Source organism: Bemisia tabaci, chromosome 5, assembly GCF_918797505.1.
Source record: "Bemisia tabaci chromosome 5, PGI_BMITA_v3".
NCBI lineage: Eukaryota > Metazoa > Arthropoda > Insecta > Hemiptera > Aleyrodidae > Bemisia > Bemisia tabaci.
The window spans coordinates 24,763,291-24,782,402 of record NC_092797.1 but is presented as its reverse complement, the minus strand read 5'-3'; the positions used below and the strand labels follow the sequence as shown (position 1 = coordinate 24,782,402).

The 19,112-nt window shown below is 35.7% G+C and overlaps 1 protein-coding gene across 6 annotated transcripts in view; it reads right to left on the bottom strand.

Annotated features, from left to right (window-relative positions):
- Nucleotides 1–3,686: 3,686 nt before the first annotated feature.
- robo1 (roundabout 1) overlaps nt 3,687–19,112 on the bottom strand; it is a 524,355-nt gene continuing 508,929 nt past the window's right edge. For all 6 annotated transcript variants that reach the window (XM_072300450.1, XM_019050901.2, XM_072300451.1 and 3 more), the window contains 15 exons: nt 18,391–18,544; nt 17,208–17,338; nt 15,597–15,863; nt 14,365–14,642; nt 13,264–13,465; nt 12,293–12,615; nt 11,399–11,626; nt 10,590–10,821; nt 9,973–10,088; nt 8,752–9,088; nt 7,676–7,977; nt 6,767–6,911; nt 6,247–6,410; nt 5,601–5,756; nt 3,687–4,998 (listed from right to left, as the gene is read on the bottom strand). In XM_072300450.1, the coding sequence (XP_072156551.1) occupies nt 4,618–4,998; nt 5,601–5,756; nt 6,247–6,410; nt 6,767–6,911; nt 7,676–7,977; nt 8,752–9,088; nt 9,973–10,088; nt 10,590–10,821; nt 11,399–11,626; nt 12,293–12,615; nt 13,264–13,465; nt 14,365–14,642; nt 15,597–15,863; nt 17,208–17,338; nt 18,391–18,544 (3,416 nt within the window). In that variant the 3' untranslated portion in view covers nt 3,687–4,617. The remainder of the gene's footprint in view (nt 4,999–5,600; nt 5,757–6,246; nt 6,411–6,766; nt 6,912–7,675; nt 7,978–8,751; nt 9,089–9,972; nt 10,089–10,589; nt 10,822–11,398; nt 11,627–12,292; nt 12,616–13,263; nt 13,466–14,364; nt 14,643–15,596; nt 15,864–17,207; nt 17,339–18,390; nt 18,545–19,112) is intronic.

Sequence of the window (19,112 nt, the reverse complement as noted above, 5' to 3'; positions counted from 1 at the left end):
ATCAATAAGTCTCGTTAGCACAGTTTAAATTAATGTAAATAATAAAAATGATGCCATTTTTAACTGGATATGTAAAAAGGAACCTCATCTTTTGGGGGAAAATCTTCCTTAACTTCTTGCAAACACTTTATGGCATTTTTCTACAACCTGAGAATTTTTGTTTTGAAACTTTATGAGTAATATTCAAGGTTTCCAGATTTTCGTCTTTCATGCATTCGCCAAAGGTAAGGAAAAATTTTCTCCTGGTAGATGCGGTCCCTTTTCACAGATTCAGTCACAATCGAACTTTTGCCATTTAAATGTTAATCGTTAACACTCATATCTTGTCTAGGAGTTGATTTCTAGACTTCTCATCATGTGATTTGTTTTCATCAAGTAATTTTGAAGGGAAAAAGCATGACATTCGGCTTCAATTTATACCTTCTCATTGGCTCATTGTATATTTTATTAATCTGCAATTCATTTTTTCAAATAAATAAAGGAAGTTAATCGAAGTCTATATAGTTTCCTTTGAAAATTACTTATCAAGGAACATTCTGGAAGATGACGAGCAAGGTTCAGAAAGCGCAGAATGGTATAAAATGTAAATTAAACAAAATAATAGGAGACAGAAAGTAAATTTATTACTCAATTCTCGTTTTTAAAGTATGTTCTTTTTTTTACAATATGAATTTAGAAAAAAGACCGATGAATTCTTTACAAAATGGACAAAGTACTTTCATATTCAAGTAAAAAATTTTGTTTGACGCATGAGTATTTCAATATTTCTAATACGTTAAAAATGAAGATCCCTCTCTTTTCAGATGGATAAGTTTAAGTATGTACATAATCAAACAATAGTAAAAAAAAGTTTACAAAAACTAAGGGTGCACTACAACATAGAAAATCAGTACAAAAAGATCTTGTTTAAAAAAGAGTGGTTTGTTCAATTTTAATTCTATGTAATTGTTTTGAATTTTTAATTTTGAGCATTTGTTCTTTATCATACAACACAATTTCAAATTTTACGCTTACTTCTTAGTCACTCATGCGTATTGAATGATATGATGAGTAGAGTGGCAGTACAATGAAAATTTAGGAAATCACAAATAAGCATTTCAGCACTGCTGCCGACAGCATTTCTACATCAGAAATATAGAAACATTAACAATGAGGCTCCAAGTCATTCACATGAATAAATTTCTAAACAGGAACCTTTTTATCTTATTTAATCATAATTATTTTATCATCATCGACATAGAAAAACGTAAGTATTTCCAACAAAAACAAGAGAGGAGTGAGAAACCATTGAGTAAAATGAGCAAGGATTGATTGCTGGGAAGAAATGAATTGCTGTCGATTTGTTCAATGCCAGACCGGCAGTGAGTGGCAAAAATGGTTTTTACCATTCACAGATAGCCATGGGTATTATTCTTTGTAGGGCAAGAGAGTCCAGTAAGCTCTTCGGTTATAGTGTCTGCAATGGTTCAGCAATTGTTGAGCATAACTGAAATAAGGCCTTAGCATCGCTAAAACTAACAGTAATTTTTCTGAATCAGTATTTTGAGTATGCTTAAGTAGGCTGGCCAAAACACCAGTGAACATCAGATGACGATGAATGACTACATGAGGTTTTTGTTTTCTTGTCACCAAAGACAGAATTGAAAGATTATCTTTAATATGCCGATTATATAACAGAAAAACAGAGTTGAAACAACATGAAGCGATGATGAGTCTGCAGCATTTCAATCAATGGCTGAAAAGAAGAACTATAATTATTTACAAGATTTGCTTTTTTAGTTACATTTTATAACTGCTACATTACTGAAAGGAATTCCTGAAAAATGCCTAATTATAGGAAGTGAGTAATGATTTGAAGCAAAATATACTTCTTTACACACACTTTAAAACATGGAGAGCATGTAAATCCTTAATTGTATTGAATTTGAAGCATGATCCTAACTCTATTAGCTCATAATCTCATTTTTGTTAGTTCCTCAAAAAAGAGAAAGTACAGGGTTTACAGTGGTCTAGAAAACCTAGAAGGTTGGAGAATTTTTTGGAAAAGTCAGGGAATTTTGCAAGGAGTACGTCAGCTCAGAAACCTCGACCAATGCCATTCATGAGATTAATAACAATTTCTGAGTGCTTTTGTCCATAATTTGAATATCCAGATGTGGCACATTAATCTAAAGTTCAACAGACATCAGCATGTATAAAAGAAAACAAGATTAAAGGTAGTTTAGTGCAACGATTAGGAAAAGTAAGGAATTTGAAAATTTTGGAGTCTGAGGAAAGATATAGAGGTCAAAAGAAAAACGAGGAATTGAAAAAAGAGAAAATTTTGTAACCCGAAAGTACATATGATTATAATTTCGGGTTTTCCCCACGTTTACAAGCACATATTTTTCATTAGCATATTATTAAAATGAAAAAAAAATACATTCATAAAATCTGAGAAAATGAGTAAATATAACGGATACTTGAACAAGTTGTGTGCAGACCCATCAAAGGCAGGGGGAGGGAAGAAAAAAGCTAGGAGGGGGAGAGAAAAAGAAAAGGAAAAAAAATGTTGATATTAAAAAGTACTATCACAATTTTTAGGTAAAAAAAAATAAATAAAAACAGTCATGAAATATTTTTGAGATAAATCAGACGCACGTTAGTTTTACATATTTACATTTTTACACAGATTACAGGAAATACATTATTTACATAATTCAACAAATAACTGAGCAAATCGTGCTCTAGGAAACAATTTGACGGATCAGCAAAATTTCAATTCAAAGGTAAAGGTTGAACAATTTTGTTTTAATTCAATGCACAGAATGCCTCCATGATACTATATATACTTGAGGAGCTTCTGCCACAAGCTGGTACCTATTTACAATTTTGCATCCAGTAATCCAGCTATCTTTTTTGAGAAAACATCAATGATTTTCTCTAATACTTGGATTATTTTAGGAAAGTTGCTTCTAGGCTTTTAAAACAGGTTGACTAAAGACTATTTGACCATTTGTGGTGTTCACCGATCATTCAAATGTGCATCTATCTGCCAGAGGTAAAAAGCCTCCTGTCCAAAGTTGCAGATGTACTTAAAATGGCTTAGGCTTTTTCCTGCATTGCTGTCTTGTCCTTTCACATTAAGAATTTTCAAGAATGCAATGAGCACAGCAAAAAAATGTAATACTGTAGTGAACAAACAAATTAAAATCCTTTGAATTGAAATTTTACAGATTACCTTAACAAGTAATGAGAAGAAAAACAAAAAACGTGTAATGACAAAAAATAGAAAGTGAATGAAAAGTGAACAAGGGTCAAAACTTTTCAAAAAAATTTCAACCTCAAAACATAACAACACTGTGCGTAGAAGAATCTCAGTAGTGTCTGTCTTGCAGGGTTCTTTTTTCTTAAATATGTGTAGAAATTGAAAATGATTTGCCTAAGGAACAAAAATATGAGAGAGGAGAAGTCGAACACTGCCATCCAAATTCAGGGAATTTCTTTTTTGGCCAAAGTAGCACCAACTTCCAAAGAAAAAATTGAGTCTTAAATCAATTTCTACCTACTGCGGGTGGATCTTAAATGAAAAACAACTAGGAATGGATGTAGTTAAATTTCGCATCAAACTGAAATGACAGTGTTTTTTCATTTTCATAATACGAAAATTCATCTGGATAAGGAGGTTCGTTTTTGAAAAGATCTGATGAACTTTCAATGTAGAATAATTTTGATTTACAAATGGGCTCTTGCAGCACCTCTGTCAGAAGACATGACTAATAAATAAGGCATAGTTTTTTCAAGACTGACCTCATTTAGACAATTAAAGAGATAGAACATACACAATATTCTTCATCCTAAAAATTCTCTGCATATGAACAGGATACTCAATTTAACATATTTTACGGAGGATCATTATGCGAAAATACTAACACGAGAATCTAGTTCAGAATAAGATTTTAGTAAAATCTCAACCATGAAAACAATTAAAAGTAAGAGGACCATTATCGATCGGAAAAATTTAAAAATAAATCGATCATTTTATGATATCTAATCATTGTAGGAATCCAAAAATGATAATTCAAAAATTAATTTTATCTCTAACTATGATATCAATTCATCACAATTTCAGTATTGAAAAAAAATGAGCAATATCATTTATTATTTCATCCTCTGGAAGAAATTGAATTGAAATCAAATACCTGAGTTTCTGTGAGATATTGATCTAAAAATCTATGCCATCACACTATCTACCTCTTGAGGATTATCTGAATGATGAGAGAGCATCTTTCATTTGGAGATAAATAAAAGAGTAACTTTCATGAGGTGCGTACGTTGCTAGCTTAAGCTATTTCAGTCACAGATAATTTTTCGGATTCTTCTCGGAACTCATCTCTTTCTCAATCTAAATGTCTTTCCAAAAGCTCTGGGATTCTGCATAGAAAATAAGAAAGACAACACAAGGGGGTATTGCTATGATAAAAATTGGTAAAAAATTTCGTTTACCTTAAAATAGAAACCTATTGGTAATCGGTGCAAAATGTTTACGGATCATTACGATAACTAAATCGTACAGTTCATTTTCTCGACTAAAGTATAGTTGCTCTGCTGGCACGATAGAAAGACAGTTGCATTATTTTATTGAACTCGGTTCCCTTCGGCATATAAACAAGAAGACTCACTACAAGAGCAGCATGTATCACTATTATCACTACAACTTCCTCTTCTTCCATCTTCGCAGCTGCAGCTGCTACGCCATCTATCACACTCGCGGCTTGATGTATAATGATGGCGTGAGGAGGGAGCAAGACTAGGTAACGAGGACTGTACACTTCTATCTGTGGCACGATTTTCATCGTGTTTATGACTATTTTTTCCATACAAAAGAGATGCACTTTCGTAGTCGGATTCGGCAGCTATTTGATGATTACTTTCACAACGTCTTCGTCCAGAGTTGTGACAGTGATTTGAACCACAGCTATTTACAGAATTAGAAAAATTCACTGGAAAACACGGCACCTGTAACGAAAAGTAGAAGTAACATTAGATAAAATCCGAAGTATACAATACATTCCTAGACAATATTAGTGGAGGCAATTTGTAGAAAATGTGAGCAATGAAGAGCTTCAAAAATACCTTTAAAATTTTGTCACTTTCAAAACTTCCATTCAAGCTGGAGAGTCTCCCTGATGTGAGACAAAATTTCCTGACCTAGCAGCAATTCAAAGTTTGTGAAGAATGGGAATCCTAATTCAAAAAAATTTTAGGAATTGGGAATTTTTCTTGACTTGAGTTTTGTTAGGTATCCCAGATGAAATTTGATTCGACAGGCTTTTCAAAAATGTGCACATTCTTCTCCTTCCATTCACATGAACACTATCCCAACCATTTCTGTGTCAGCCTCCAACAAATCAGCGTAAAGGCTTAAACTCCTCCAATAGGACGTAGAACGCCGATATCAGCAAGTTAGACATAAGCATAGTTGCAGCTTCTCTCTCCTCCTTATAGTTAAATGAAAGAAAAATGCGTCCTACAATAAGTGTCTAAGTTCATGACTTTTAATCGAAACTAAAGGGTGAAAAATTGAAGATATTTGTTGCTAAAATAGTATAGTGACTTACAGGAGGAGGATGTTCGTCTGGTGGAGGTGGATTCGAACCAATCCACGATGGTGCATATCCATTGCAACTACTTCCACTCCTTAAAGGTGGAGTTGGTGTATTGGCTAGATTGCAGGCGCTCCTCTTTGACATTTGAGGACTTGAACAAATGACTCCCTGGAACAAGTATCATTGGTGGAAATTACGAAAAAAATGATCTCTCACTCGTGATCACTATGAAATAGCTTACCTAGTAAATAATAGAGTGAAGGGTACCCCCGGGTCTGACACAAAAATTTAGTTCTTCAGTAGGCGCATTTTCTGTCGGTACGGTAAGAAGTCAGTTTTACCTTTTGAAATGAATTTCTTTTTGAAACTGAATTAATTATTAAGATGTGTACACATCTATCTTCTTCTTTCTTTTTTTTTTTACTAGAACCCAAGTTTAGAAATTGAAAAGCACCATTTTTTTTTTTTTTTTTTTTTTTACTAATTTGAAACCATTTACTGTAGGTACATTAAAAAATTCAGAAATCAATATGAGTGCTATGATCAGTCAGAGAAATAAAATTACTGCTCTGACATTATTTCATGAAATACATATATTGTAACTACAACACTTAATGAACAGTATGAAATATTGTGATGTGAACAGACGAAGACTTACTTGAGGATAACCTCTCGGCGAGTCTCTATGAGGAGGAGGATGATTAGGAGGAGGTGGTAAAAATTCACTCCAATTCGGCGCTGGATATGAACCTGATCCTGAACTGGCTGTATTGGAGGTATACTTTCGCTGAGATGAATGTGAGTGCCGTTGTCGGTACTCGTCTGAAAAATCAAAATGAAGAATTAATGTAATTGAAGAAAATTGAACAAGTCAACAGTTAATATCAGCGAAACTTTTTATTTTCTCAGCCTTGAAAATTTACGCTCTCTTTTTGACAATCCATGTGAAAAGAGACTTTAATACTCAAATTTGAAAGAAAAGCAATAATTGGAAAATTAAAGTTTTGATTCCGTTTTGCTACATCAAGTTTCATTTGAATGTATTTGTTTGGTATTTTGATCTTGAGGTGACTTTGAGACTTCGTATAAATTTGAAAATTACATTTTTTCAAATTTTTTTCTTTTTTTTTTGGCGAATCCAAAAAGTTTGTTCCATAAAGACATATGAGAATGCTTACCAATATACAACTGATTTAAATCATTCCCACTTCGCATTTGTGCATTGAGCTCTCTACAAGATTGTTCATTTTTGCAAGAGGAATCGTTGGAACTCAATGTTTTAGTTTCTGATGAGCTGCTGGCCCCGAACATTAACCCACTGTCCTATAAGATGAAATAAAGAACAAAAATTGTTACTACACACAACGTGTTAAACAGTACATAATTTTAATGCATTGATTTACAAAGAAAAAGTTATAAAATGGCTTTTAAAATTACCGAACAGTGCAGAATAAAAACTAATTTTAAAAATAGATTTAGGTATATGAACTCATGTTCAAATGTAAAAAAAAAAGCTCGCAATAAATAAAAGAGGCACACTATATAATACAGAGAATAAAAGAAAAAGCTTTTCTTCAATGAAAAGTAGGCCACTAAAGACAATAATAGACTAATAGACAAGCTAAAAATTTAAGCATTCAAATACACGTTCTCTCTTGAAAATTTCACTTAGAAAACAATTCGCATAACGAAAATTACTGAAAGTAACTCCTAATCAAAAAATTTTAGTAAGTTCTTATTAAGCACTGGTTACTTAAAATTTGAATTTCCTGCTGACTGGAAAACCAGAGTCTACGTGAATCAAATCATACTCTATAACGGTTTAGGCAGGGTACTTAATTGAGCATTTTCCCTGCCTTACCCTGCGTTTTTCAAAGTGTTACCAACATGCAACAACTGAGTCGAAACACAGAGTGTAAGCTTGCCATACTTTAACACCGCAGAGACTGCGTTAGGGTGACATTTAGTGTGCAATTCAACTCAATTAGATTATTGTTTTTTTAGAAGCAGGACATTTAAATTCAAGTATAAAAAAACACAATAGAAAATAAGAAAAAGAGCATCAGCGGAAGATTTGGTAAACTTACGAGGCATTCCTCACTCCTGTTATTGTTTGGAGCAAGTAGAGTTGTTGTTGCGTACGGAGTGGGGTTTCCAGGCTGACTGTACTCTTTTCTAGGGTTGTAAAAAGTGGACAAATTTCTTGTATCTACTTCTGCGTAATCACTGCATTCTTTTATTTGACCTGTGTTTAATAATTTTGTCTCCGTTTCTTTATCACCTCCTCCTCGCCAACCGTGATCAATCCATAGGGTCTCTTTGCCACTTGTCATGAGTCCCATTCCCATGCCGCCCATTAAACTGAGATCATTGGCATTGACAACAGGAACTGTGCATGACATGAAAAATAGATACATGAAAGAATTAAAACACAAAAATAAAATAAATAAAACATGATTCCTGGGCAACGTAGAATGCTCTAGTATTGAATACATTTTGAAATCGATATGACTTTGAGTTTGGAAATATCATGTATAGGCACTGAGTCAATGCCTAACACTATTTACAAATTATGCTATAAGAATTGAAACTAAGCACTATTTTTTTCTCTTTTTTTTTTAAACCGTACAATATGATAATATTTCATTTTGATCATGTCATGATGAGAAAGACCAAAATTTGAGATAACTCTGTCAAGAATTTGAGAAGAAAAAAAAAACTTTGAAGTCCAAAACTTTACTAAATCAACAGGAAGATGAAAAATTTTTACCACTAACAAATTTATGTCTTCAATGGATTCGAAAGATTGTGAGAACATGCATTTTATTACACTTGTAAGCATTTAATTGATACCAGTTGATCAATTAGAGCCAGGCTGGTACTACAAGTTTCATATTATGATGAAATAAGAACCATTAGTTACTCCAGAAATTGAATATGCTCTAGTGAACAAGTTAATATTGAAACCTTCTTGAAATATGTTGCTCCCTCTCTCTCTAGTATGGAGTCTGTTCTCACTCTTTTGGCAAAAAACCTGTTAGATAAGTAATTTTGATACCAAGATTTCTTCAACACCCTCTGCCAAGATTTCTTAGACATGTATGCTGGGGTGATGATACTTCGTAGATAAATGAATTACAGCTCACAAAAAAAAAATACTCACCACTAAGATGGCCAAGTTCTTTTCCAGGTGTTTGTCGCTTTTTCAAGTAAAAGACAGCAAAGAATCCAGATAAAACCGTGCATAAAAGAGCAGCAAGGAGTACAAGGAACCAGGTTTCATTGACTGTCTCCCCTACATACGCCTTTGGTGGTTGATGGGGGTCCATTAGAAGTGGCACAGGGGTTGAGTAAGGGCCCTGTCCAACACGGGTGTAAGCGACGACTCTGATCATGTAGGAACCACCTGTGGTTAAGTTGGTCAACTGCACCGAGGTCGTCGAGGAATTCAGAGTCATCTGTGCCAGAATCTTACTATTATTTGTCCCTTTCACTTGAATCTAAAAAAGAATAACAATTCAAGAGATAAGATTCGATGGACTCTCACATTAAATGTTGCCTTTGTTTATGTGAGAGAAAATTAAGAAAAACTCAGTCAGAGTCATTTAAAGTTCTTTAAATTTCCACAATATTTACTTAGTGGTTTTGCTCTAAATTTTAAAAAAAGAGGAATATTATGAAGAGACGATTCACCGATTCTAAACAATATACCTTGTTCAAATTAATCTGATTTAAAAAAATCTAAAATTTCAAAGCATTCATTGGATTAAAACACTAGAATTATGCTCTTAATATCTAATATGTGAATATGAATCACGGACAGTAGATCTACGAAAAAAAGGTCTACTCAAAAAATGTCTATATTTTTTGGTCTACAGTCTAAATGTCTACAATTAAGAAGTCTACTTTTAGAATGCTAACAAAAGTAAATGTCTACATACAACGCGTCTATATTAAAGGAAAATGAATACACGGAGATTATTCTCCATAGATACAACCAAAGAAGTAACTGATGTGAGTTCACTCTACCTTTTATATTCAGAAGTGAACTTTCTGAGCATGGACTTTTATTTAGAAGACATTATTATTTGTAGACATTTTTTTAGCGGACTTTTTAGTTCTAGACATTGTAAATGTAAACCAAAAATGTAAATAAAATATTGTGCAAAAATGTAGACTTTCTGCTTGTGGAAATTTTTGCTGTAGACCTTCTGTCTGCATACGGTGAATATAAACTAATTCAGCAGCCACTATTTATACCATCTGCTTCTTAACTGGTCAAACTTTCATGTGCATAAACTGATCTAATTTTTATTCTAGAGATTTTTAATGTATTTTCCGAAGAAAATAAACTATTTTATTCCTGTTTTGTCCAAAAATGTACCTTGTATCCGACGAGCATCCCATTGTGATGTTGCGGAGGAGGAGCTGCCCAGCGAACATACGCAGATGTCATATTCAGCATTCCAACTTGCACATTATCGGGTGGAGCTGATGGAACTGAAAATAAATTTTAAAAAATTTTTGAAATGAGAGATTTAATACAGTTAAGTAGGTACACAGATTTATATTTTATTTCCAATTTTTTAATTATTTCTTTTTACCAAATGCGCAATTCATTTAAAAGATGGATAGTATTTAAAAATTAATCCAAAATTTTATCAGAAATTCTTACCCCCATAAGAGAATAAAGAGAAAAAATAGTACACTCCCGTCCGGCAACGGCCAAAAATATCATTGCCACAACGTTGCTGCAACGTTGCCGCAACATTATTTTTGGCAGTTACATTGTGACAACATTTCCGCATCTACTTCAGGCAACCACTTGCCGGGCGGGCTGCACCAACATTTATCTAATCCATCAATGTATTCATAGAAAAATTAGGTCCCAACTTCAGATGATAATGTTCAAGACAAAGAGCAGTGCAAAAAAAAAAAAAAAAAAATATTACAAAAGAATTGAGGGAAGCACTAACTAAAATTAGCACAAAATTTACTTACCATCTTCAAGAGTCTGGACAAGCATTGAGTTGCTTGGCTGCCCCTCTACTGATTTGTAAAAAGGCACCAGGAAGAATTCGTACTTGGTGAATTTTCGTAAATTGCTCACGGTATAGTTTGTGGCCTCTGCAGTCATCACTGTGGCGAGATTATACTTTTGGGAGCCTCCAGATAAATCTCGAAATCTCAAATATACTCCCTCCATGAATTCTGCGCCAGTGCTAGACACAACCTGAAAAAATTGTGGGAATCATTGATTTAGGTATGTCATTTTCTTAAAAATAGGTACAAATTCATAAGAACAGAAACAAGAAAAAAACACACACCTTGCTCTTCCTGCAAAATGGTATGGACCCAACACTATTTTACCACCTTGTTATAAACAGAAATATTCGGACATTTTTCTGAAATACTTACAGCTTAAGTACAAACCATATTTTAACCCTCTATGGGTCACAGCGTTACGAATTGGTAACAACGTATTTTCGGGGTTTTTAAAAATTGAATCTTTCCCCTGTGCCATGATTTTGCAAATTTTCATTGGTTTTTTTCTTTCTTCGAAAAATTGATTCCATTAACTTCAAAATTTGGTACTCTATTTTTTTATGCTAGCTACAAAATAGATTAGTGTCCCCTAGAACCTGAGATCCAAAATTAATTCTAGCCATAGAGGGTTAATTAACCGTTGTGGCAACGTTTTTGCATGTACTAAGTCCATTGGGAAATTGACTAATTTTTCAAGTGAATGAAATTACGCTACTATAGGTACTATCATGGGTGAGAAAAATGTTGCAACAATAATAACTTACCTCCCACACTACCCTAACAGACGTGGAGGCAGCGGGAATGAGCTCTTTCAAAGCCAAGACTTTGGTTCCCAATCTTGATCTGGCTTCATCCAATAAATGTTGCGGAACTACAGTATTAAGTCCCAATGTCCGGACTCCCTCAGAGATTTCACTCGGCACACTAAGTCCATGGGAATTTTCTGCCCTCACGATAAACATGTACATTGTATCTGGCTTTAAATCATTGATCTGAAAGTCGCAAGAAAAAACCACAATAATTAAATAACTTATTTACTTCAGGCTAAATATAATTTAAAGAAAACTACATTACAAACCTTTAAAATTGCAATAGTGTATTTCCTTCGAAAATATACTAATATTCATTTTTAAAAAATTGGCAACAATGCCTTGCACAGCAGAATTAATTACTTATGAGATAAGCAAACTGCCAGCTATTAGTGGCTGTCCCCACAGCAAGTTCTTCTACATTTGGGCACTGCACTCTGCCGTGCTGAGGAAGAACGCTGCAAGTCTCCACCACTCAGAGTAAAAGATTCCTGTTTTAACCCTCTAAACTATTATTAGGCCCCTGTAATTTCCAGATGTGTAGGGGCAAAATTTCAAATTGGCAATTATATTCATGGAGTCAACAGAGTTTTTTTAAGCCGTCTTGCTACATCATACATTTTGTATTGGATCGGATTATCAGCAGATCCTGAATGGTATGTTACAGCACCAACACAGGCTTCGTCATCTTGCACCTACCAATAGAGCTGAGCTTCAATGCAATTTCTGGAAACATTAAAGATTTCCTAGATTGGATCAAGAATTTGACTTCTCAAATGAATGATGTCATCATGGAAAAAAATAAAATTACCAACAATCAAAATATATACGCCTTCAAGGGAGACTTACAGTAATTGATTCAGTCGTTATTCTATGGGCAGCAACAACCCATCCTGTTTGAAGATCAGAGGAAAAATACTCGAGAGTATAGCCTATGAGAGCTGAAGCACCCTGTTGTTTGGGCGACGGGTCCCATGCAACAGTTATGCTTGATTTGGTGACATTCAATATTTTTGGCGTCCCTGGAGGACTTGGAAAGGTTGATGGATCTGGGGTTCGATGAAGATGTGGCCCTGGAGTTTTCTCAACACTCAAACTTGCAGACCAAGAGGTTTCCCCACTTTCAGACGAAGCAGTACATGTGTACAAACCCGAGTCACCTGGCTCCAAATCTGAAAAAAAAGTAAGATTTGAGTAATAATTAAGGATAGTTGATCCCCACTAGGTGCTCAATAGATTAAAACTATTTTCAAAAGAACACTGACTTAAAAAGTTTAAAAAAGTATACCTATTAATGAAAAGCAGCAAGACATCTAAAATTTAAATTGCAACACTTCACGATTTCCCCTCAGTATAACATTTTTTCAAAATAGAATTTATCATTATTAATCATTAAGATATCTCATACTTTATGTAAGCACATTACAGTATTACACTGCTATGCTAAGAAAAAACGCTACGAGAAAATTCGGCCTTCGACAGATTTCTCTCAATAAAAACTATATTTTAAAGGCAACCTATGAATATTTATACCTGATATTTTTAGAATCATTAGATAACATTGCAAATAAGATTCCCTGGGAAATGAGAAAAATATTCAAAATTTTCTCAGGGAATTTGTGTAATACCAAAAAAAATTTTGCAATGTTAAAATGCCCTTATGGTGTGATTCCTTAGTTAGACAGGCAGAACAATTTTGAGATAAGAACTCGCGTGGTGGTATACCCGGCACGATTCGCACGCGGATCAAATAAAAACTAGATTCTATACACGTCTTGTCCAACCATTGAATCGAATAGATTGATCTGAAAACTACTTACTGTCTATTTGTAAAGTGCCTGTTGATGATATGCTGACTCTGGAAGATGCTGAAACTGAGCTTCCATCTTTGTACCACCGAATTTGAGGTGGAGGAGTTCCTCTTGCTTGACATGGTAAAGTAGCGACGGACTGAAGAGGAAGAGTCTGATTTGATGGCCCAATTTCAACGATTGGCGGTGGAACATCCTCCACAGACGTTACCTACAAAGAGTAATAATATTACGATTAAAATAGATCGATTGAAAGACCTATTACAAAAAATATAATGAGCAGCTAAGCGGTGAGGAAGTGCGAGACAAAATACCATTATGCTTCTTTATAAAAAAAGAGTCAGATAGTTTTTAAAGGATGGAAACTTAGGTGATTTGTTTTGTTGTTTAAGTTCTGACTAAAGACTTTGATTCACTTTGGAGCTAAACGGTTGTGTAGCACAATTTCAGTCTACACTTGAATACCCAAAACTATTTTTATAAATGAGTCAAATTGACCCATTCTTAAATCCACCAAATGAAGGACAAACGGAGCCAACACAATATGGAATTAGAGCGATGGAAAGAGTGCGCGTTGATGACGGCGCAGAGATACAACTATTCGTGCTTGATGGATATCCGTGTTGCATCTGCAAAATTGAAGGCGCGATGGCGCGAGGCGTGATCTTGCAATGCTCCCTACTATGCTGCCAATGAAGTATGGCTCCGATTCGGAGGAGGAGGATGAGGAGGAGGAGGATGAGGAGGAGGAGGAGGAGAAGTTAATAAAAAATGAGGCCCGAATACGTCTCTCCTATCTTCGGCTGTGTTGACACTTCATTCTTTTTTTCTGTTCAAATTTTGTCTAAGACTCTTAAGTGCCGGCCCCATAAAACCCGTAGGACACGTGTTTTTAGAAAGTCTCAAGTTCATTTGACCCTGCTTAGGCATACAAGGGTTAAGGCAAGTTAGTTTACTTATTTCTATTGATTTTGATAGAAAAAGAGGGACTCAGACCAGTTCAATAATTTCAATGGTTTTTATTATCTGGTGTTATTAACAATTGTTACTACTAGGGCTCGCACCTGATGGAAACTTTAAGGCATCAAAGGAATGCATGAGGAAACTTACCTGTAAAAAAGCTCTGGCTGTGGTAGAGCCAGCAACACTAAGAGCTGAACAAACGAGAAATCCAGCATCTTCTTTTTGAACTCCTTGAATTCTCAAAGTGCCATCAGAGGACACAAGCATGTGACCATATGAATTCCCTGGAAACATCAACAGTTGGGAACCCTCTTTTGTCCAGAAAACAGAGGGTGGAGGATTGCCGGAAGCCAGACATTCGAAGTTCACTATTCCATTGAGACCTACTTTCTGATCTTGAGGTGATTTTTTGAATGTTGGAGGTGCTGAAAAAGTACACAAGATAGATTAATTAAAGAGGCAGGTGGGGCATTTGGATTTTTGTGACTTATTATATCAAACTATTTGTGTTTAACACATGCATGATTCTGTCAAGCTTGGCTATTTACAGCCCGGAAACTTTCATGTCTGGACTATATTGATGGCCAAAGTGCACAACCACTTATCTCCAGTGTAATGTTTCAAAATTTGCGCACCTACTTCATTTACTCGAATATGAACAAAGCAACTTCATAGCTTGAAATTGGATTAGAATACTGTGCTGCGGACAAAGGCGAAAAATCAAGGCAGTGGTTTGCGAGAATTTACGTTGACTTGCTTTTCAAAAAAAGAATTAAGCACAAAAGGAAGTCTGCAACGTTGCTATCGGAGATACGTAGTTTCGCGCTTATTTAGCTACCGATATATCTCTCATGATTCTGGAGACTTCACTTACTCTTATTGTCTTTAATAACGAGTTTCTAGCGTCTGAAAAATCCGTGTAGTTCTAAAAGAAGTGCGGACATGGTGTTAACCGCATGTAAAATAACAGAGGACAATTGGTACGTTTATGTGTATTTTTTTTCATCATTTTCAATGACAGTATCCATACAGAGTGAGCAAAAACTTAACGGCAGTAACAAGTTGAAAAACGCCGACTCCGCGAGCTCAACTAATCGCGCCTAACACACGAAAAGCAGTTTAGCGCCTACAAGAGTGCAGGAATACTTCACGCATTGCGCCTAACGCAGTGCGCGGTCGCTGGTCGGAGCCAAGCCCACATTGGCGCCTTCGAGACTGTAGGGATACTGCACGCATTGCACGTTCACTACGGTGCAATACGGGCGAGGTTCGACGCTTTCGGTGCCGAACCTACCGCGGTGCAGACAATTTACGATCGAGACAATTTAAACTCAATCTAATTGTCCTGATAACTTAATGTAATGGCGAATTGAACTCACAATGTACGATGAGAGGAGCACTGGCTGAAATGGTTCCGACGAGGTTTTCTGCGCTGCACACGTAGACCCCCTCATCTGCGGGTGTAACACTCTCGATTCGAAGGGATTTGTCATCCAGAGTCTTGGCTTTCCCCATGGTTTTCTTAGCGTCGTCTCGGTACCACAGAACGTTGGGTGTTGGTTCTCCGCTCACTTTACATTCGAATTCCACGCTTTGTCCGGCTAACACCGTCGCCTCTCTAGGCTCGCCAATGAAATACGGCTTCACTAAAATCGTGGAGAAAAATCGAATTTATTATACCTCTTGAAGCCCGTTGGAAATCAGAAAAAAACTAGGGGGTTGAAATTCACCATTTAAAGATATATAAAAATGTGTCTGTAAAAAGAGGCTCCTAGATCTGAGAGAAATGGGGAGAGAAGAGGGAGATTTAGAGGGGGAGGGGGGCAATGCATGGGTGGAACGAGAATTTGGGACCTTGGTTATAGAAGACGAAGTATGAAAATCATAAAATTTTTCAAAAAGCAGAGAAAAAAGCATCGCAGATATCAAATAACAATATATTCTCAATGCGGGCCACGCAGGCCCTAGTTAGTCATTCTGGGGATAGATATGAAAAATAAATTGCGGTGCCTAAAAAAAAATTCAAATTTTTCTTCCTTTTTTTCGAGAATGATGTTTTTAAGGGTTTTTGTAGAGCTATTTGTAAAGGACAGACTTCTCGGTCAATTACAGCCGCTGTGGCGCTAAAAATAAAAAGCCGCCGGGCCTCCTAGACCCGGTTAGTCATCTAAGGGTTGAACAAAAGTATTCATTATTCTCCCCCCTCATGACCTCCGACCACTTTTCTTGATCGATAGGTTTTGAAATTCATGGCAGCGTCGGATTCTTACATATAAAGAGGACATCCGATATCAACGCAAAGACACACGTAGGGATGGATTTATTACTCAAGATAAATTAGAAGAGGAGATGCTTCTGTACAGTCTGGAGCGAGGAAATAACTTTAATTGTACCTACTTGGAAAATCGTTCTTCTTTTATACGACGAGATTTACGGGGAAATCAAGGCGGAACCTGCTTTTGATTAAAAATAAAAGCTTCCTGAGCTATCTTCCATTAATCCCTCGAAGTGTTCCTCAGGCACACGCCAAGAAAAAACAAATTGGCAATCGAAACTTCAGATGTTTTGAGGTGGTCTATGACGCACAAATATTGAACAGGACTTGTGTGTACGAGGTAAACATAGTTTGAATAAAATACTTTCGCGAGTAAAACTGCCGAAATTAATTCTAAAATTTTCTTTACCTCAAAAGACAACTCTTTCGGCGGGAAAGGAGGACACTTCTAAATTAAAATTTTACCAACACAGCCAATCATTAAATCCTGACTATCATTGATTATTTTAAAACAAATTAAGTATTTAAATACTGAATACTGGACAACGATTGAACGAATAAACGATTTAAACTTTCGGAAAATTTTCTAAGGATGCGACGTATGTAAGTTTTTACGCGAAGGTGCAAAGTCTATTTGAAATTTACAGGTTCGTCGCACTTTTTGAAATTCCTTGATTTTCTGTAAAACCAATGAACGGAGAATTTTTGAACTTACCGTGAACAGTTAAAGTTGCTACTTTGCTCTCTTTAATGCCGACCATATTTTCAACGAGACACTGATATTTGCCTTCGTCACTCTTTTTCACATCGCTGATCATTAGATTGCCTCCGTCAACCAGCTGAATCCTGGGACACGAAAAATGAAATGCATATTTATTGTAGATAACTATGTATTGAGAAAAGTATAATCAATTATTACAGCTGATAGGCAAAAATACTCTGCGATTCGTATCGAATTATCGGCTATCGTCCTCTAAAACTGACCAGTGCGATTACTCGCTGGACAGGGTCAGAATTTGAGCACCAAAATATGTTTCCTCATCAAAATCGTGAACCGAGATGAAAAAATTTAAAATGTTCGAAACTAACCTTAGAAAATGAGAAATTAGCATCCTCGACGTCTATAAAAATGTGTACAAATTACGGGACGGGTAACGTATACTCGAGTCGAGCTGCTTAACTAAAATTGGACGTATTTCTGCCAAACGGAACTATGTGCATGTGAGCCCTGACGTACATATATTCTTATATGGGTCTCCAGGTTCATGTCCTATTGCACATAGTCCCGTTTAGCAGAAATACGTCGAATTGGAATGCTCATTCATGATCAAATGGTTTCTTTCTGTACAGATTTACGAGCATAGTGTGAGTTTCTTTTAGAAAGCATCAAGTTCAGTGCTCAGTTTTTCCAGCACCCTTGTGTTGCAAAGGGGTTTCATTTTCACAGATTCTGTAATCAAGAGATTTTTCAATGCAATCACTTTTTTTTAGCTCCAAAGAAAACCATGCAGCCGGAAGGGTGTACACTCTGCGTATTTCTCCCTCTCCTGTCACCTGAAAAACCTACAGCGGTTTAAAAGGCATCGATTTTACCAGAAAGATTAAAGATTTCTGTAAACTGTAGTTCCATTTCAAGTATAGCCGCGGGGTGGGTACAACATTAGGAGAATAGAGGAAGGAATTAAATGTTTTTATTTTCTAGTCCGTAATCAGGATCTGTTTTTATTTTCTAGTCCGGAATCACATTCCTCGTATAATTTTACACTAAGGAATGATAAACTACGTAGCACTTTCTATGTGATCTAAATTTAGTGAGATTCATTTTTAATATTGCGCACGTGCTTACTGGAGCTTCCAATCGGTACATTTAAATAAAAATTAAGTGTATATTTCCGTACCTTTTCGTCATTCCCAAGTCTATGTACTGATCGTCTTTCTTCCATATCAGCGTTGGTTCCGGCTGACCTTTCGGAGGCCCACACTCCAACAACGCCGTTTCTCCTGTGGCAACCCTCGTGTCTTTCGGCTCCACTCGAAAATCGTCTTTCAGAACTGAAACAGAAAAAAGAAGAAAGAGCTGTTTGAGCAACCGTATAACGATGGGCTCCCCTCAAAAGGAGTGGGATTGATGGGAACATTCACTGAAAAAATAATCTCAGTGTATTTACTAAGAAAAGGGTAAAGTTACCAAGAATTCAGGGTTCTATTTGATCCCAATTTTTTCTTGGTAAAATTACCATTTGTGGAATTGATAATTTTACCGAGAAATCTCGGTAAAACTATTGAACTTTCTCGGTAATTTTACTGGACCTTGGTAAAAACGCCAATATTTTTTATCGACTGTGGTAGAATTACCAAGATAAAATGGCAAAGTTAACGGGAATTGATTACCCAAAAAAAAGGTATTCTTACCTGAAAAAAACAGTAAAAATACCGGGTTTTAGGTAAGCTTACCAGTCTCTCTTGATAAAATTACCAAAAATTGGTAAAAAAAGTGAGATGGTAAAGGTACAAACGGACCCTGGTAAATACGCCGAGAATTTTTTTTCAGTGAAGGAGTGGGATTGATGGGAACATTGAAGTCACGAGGTATTGGGGGCCTAACGAAGAACGCAAGAGT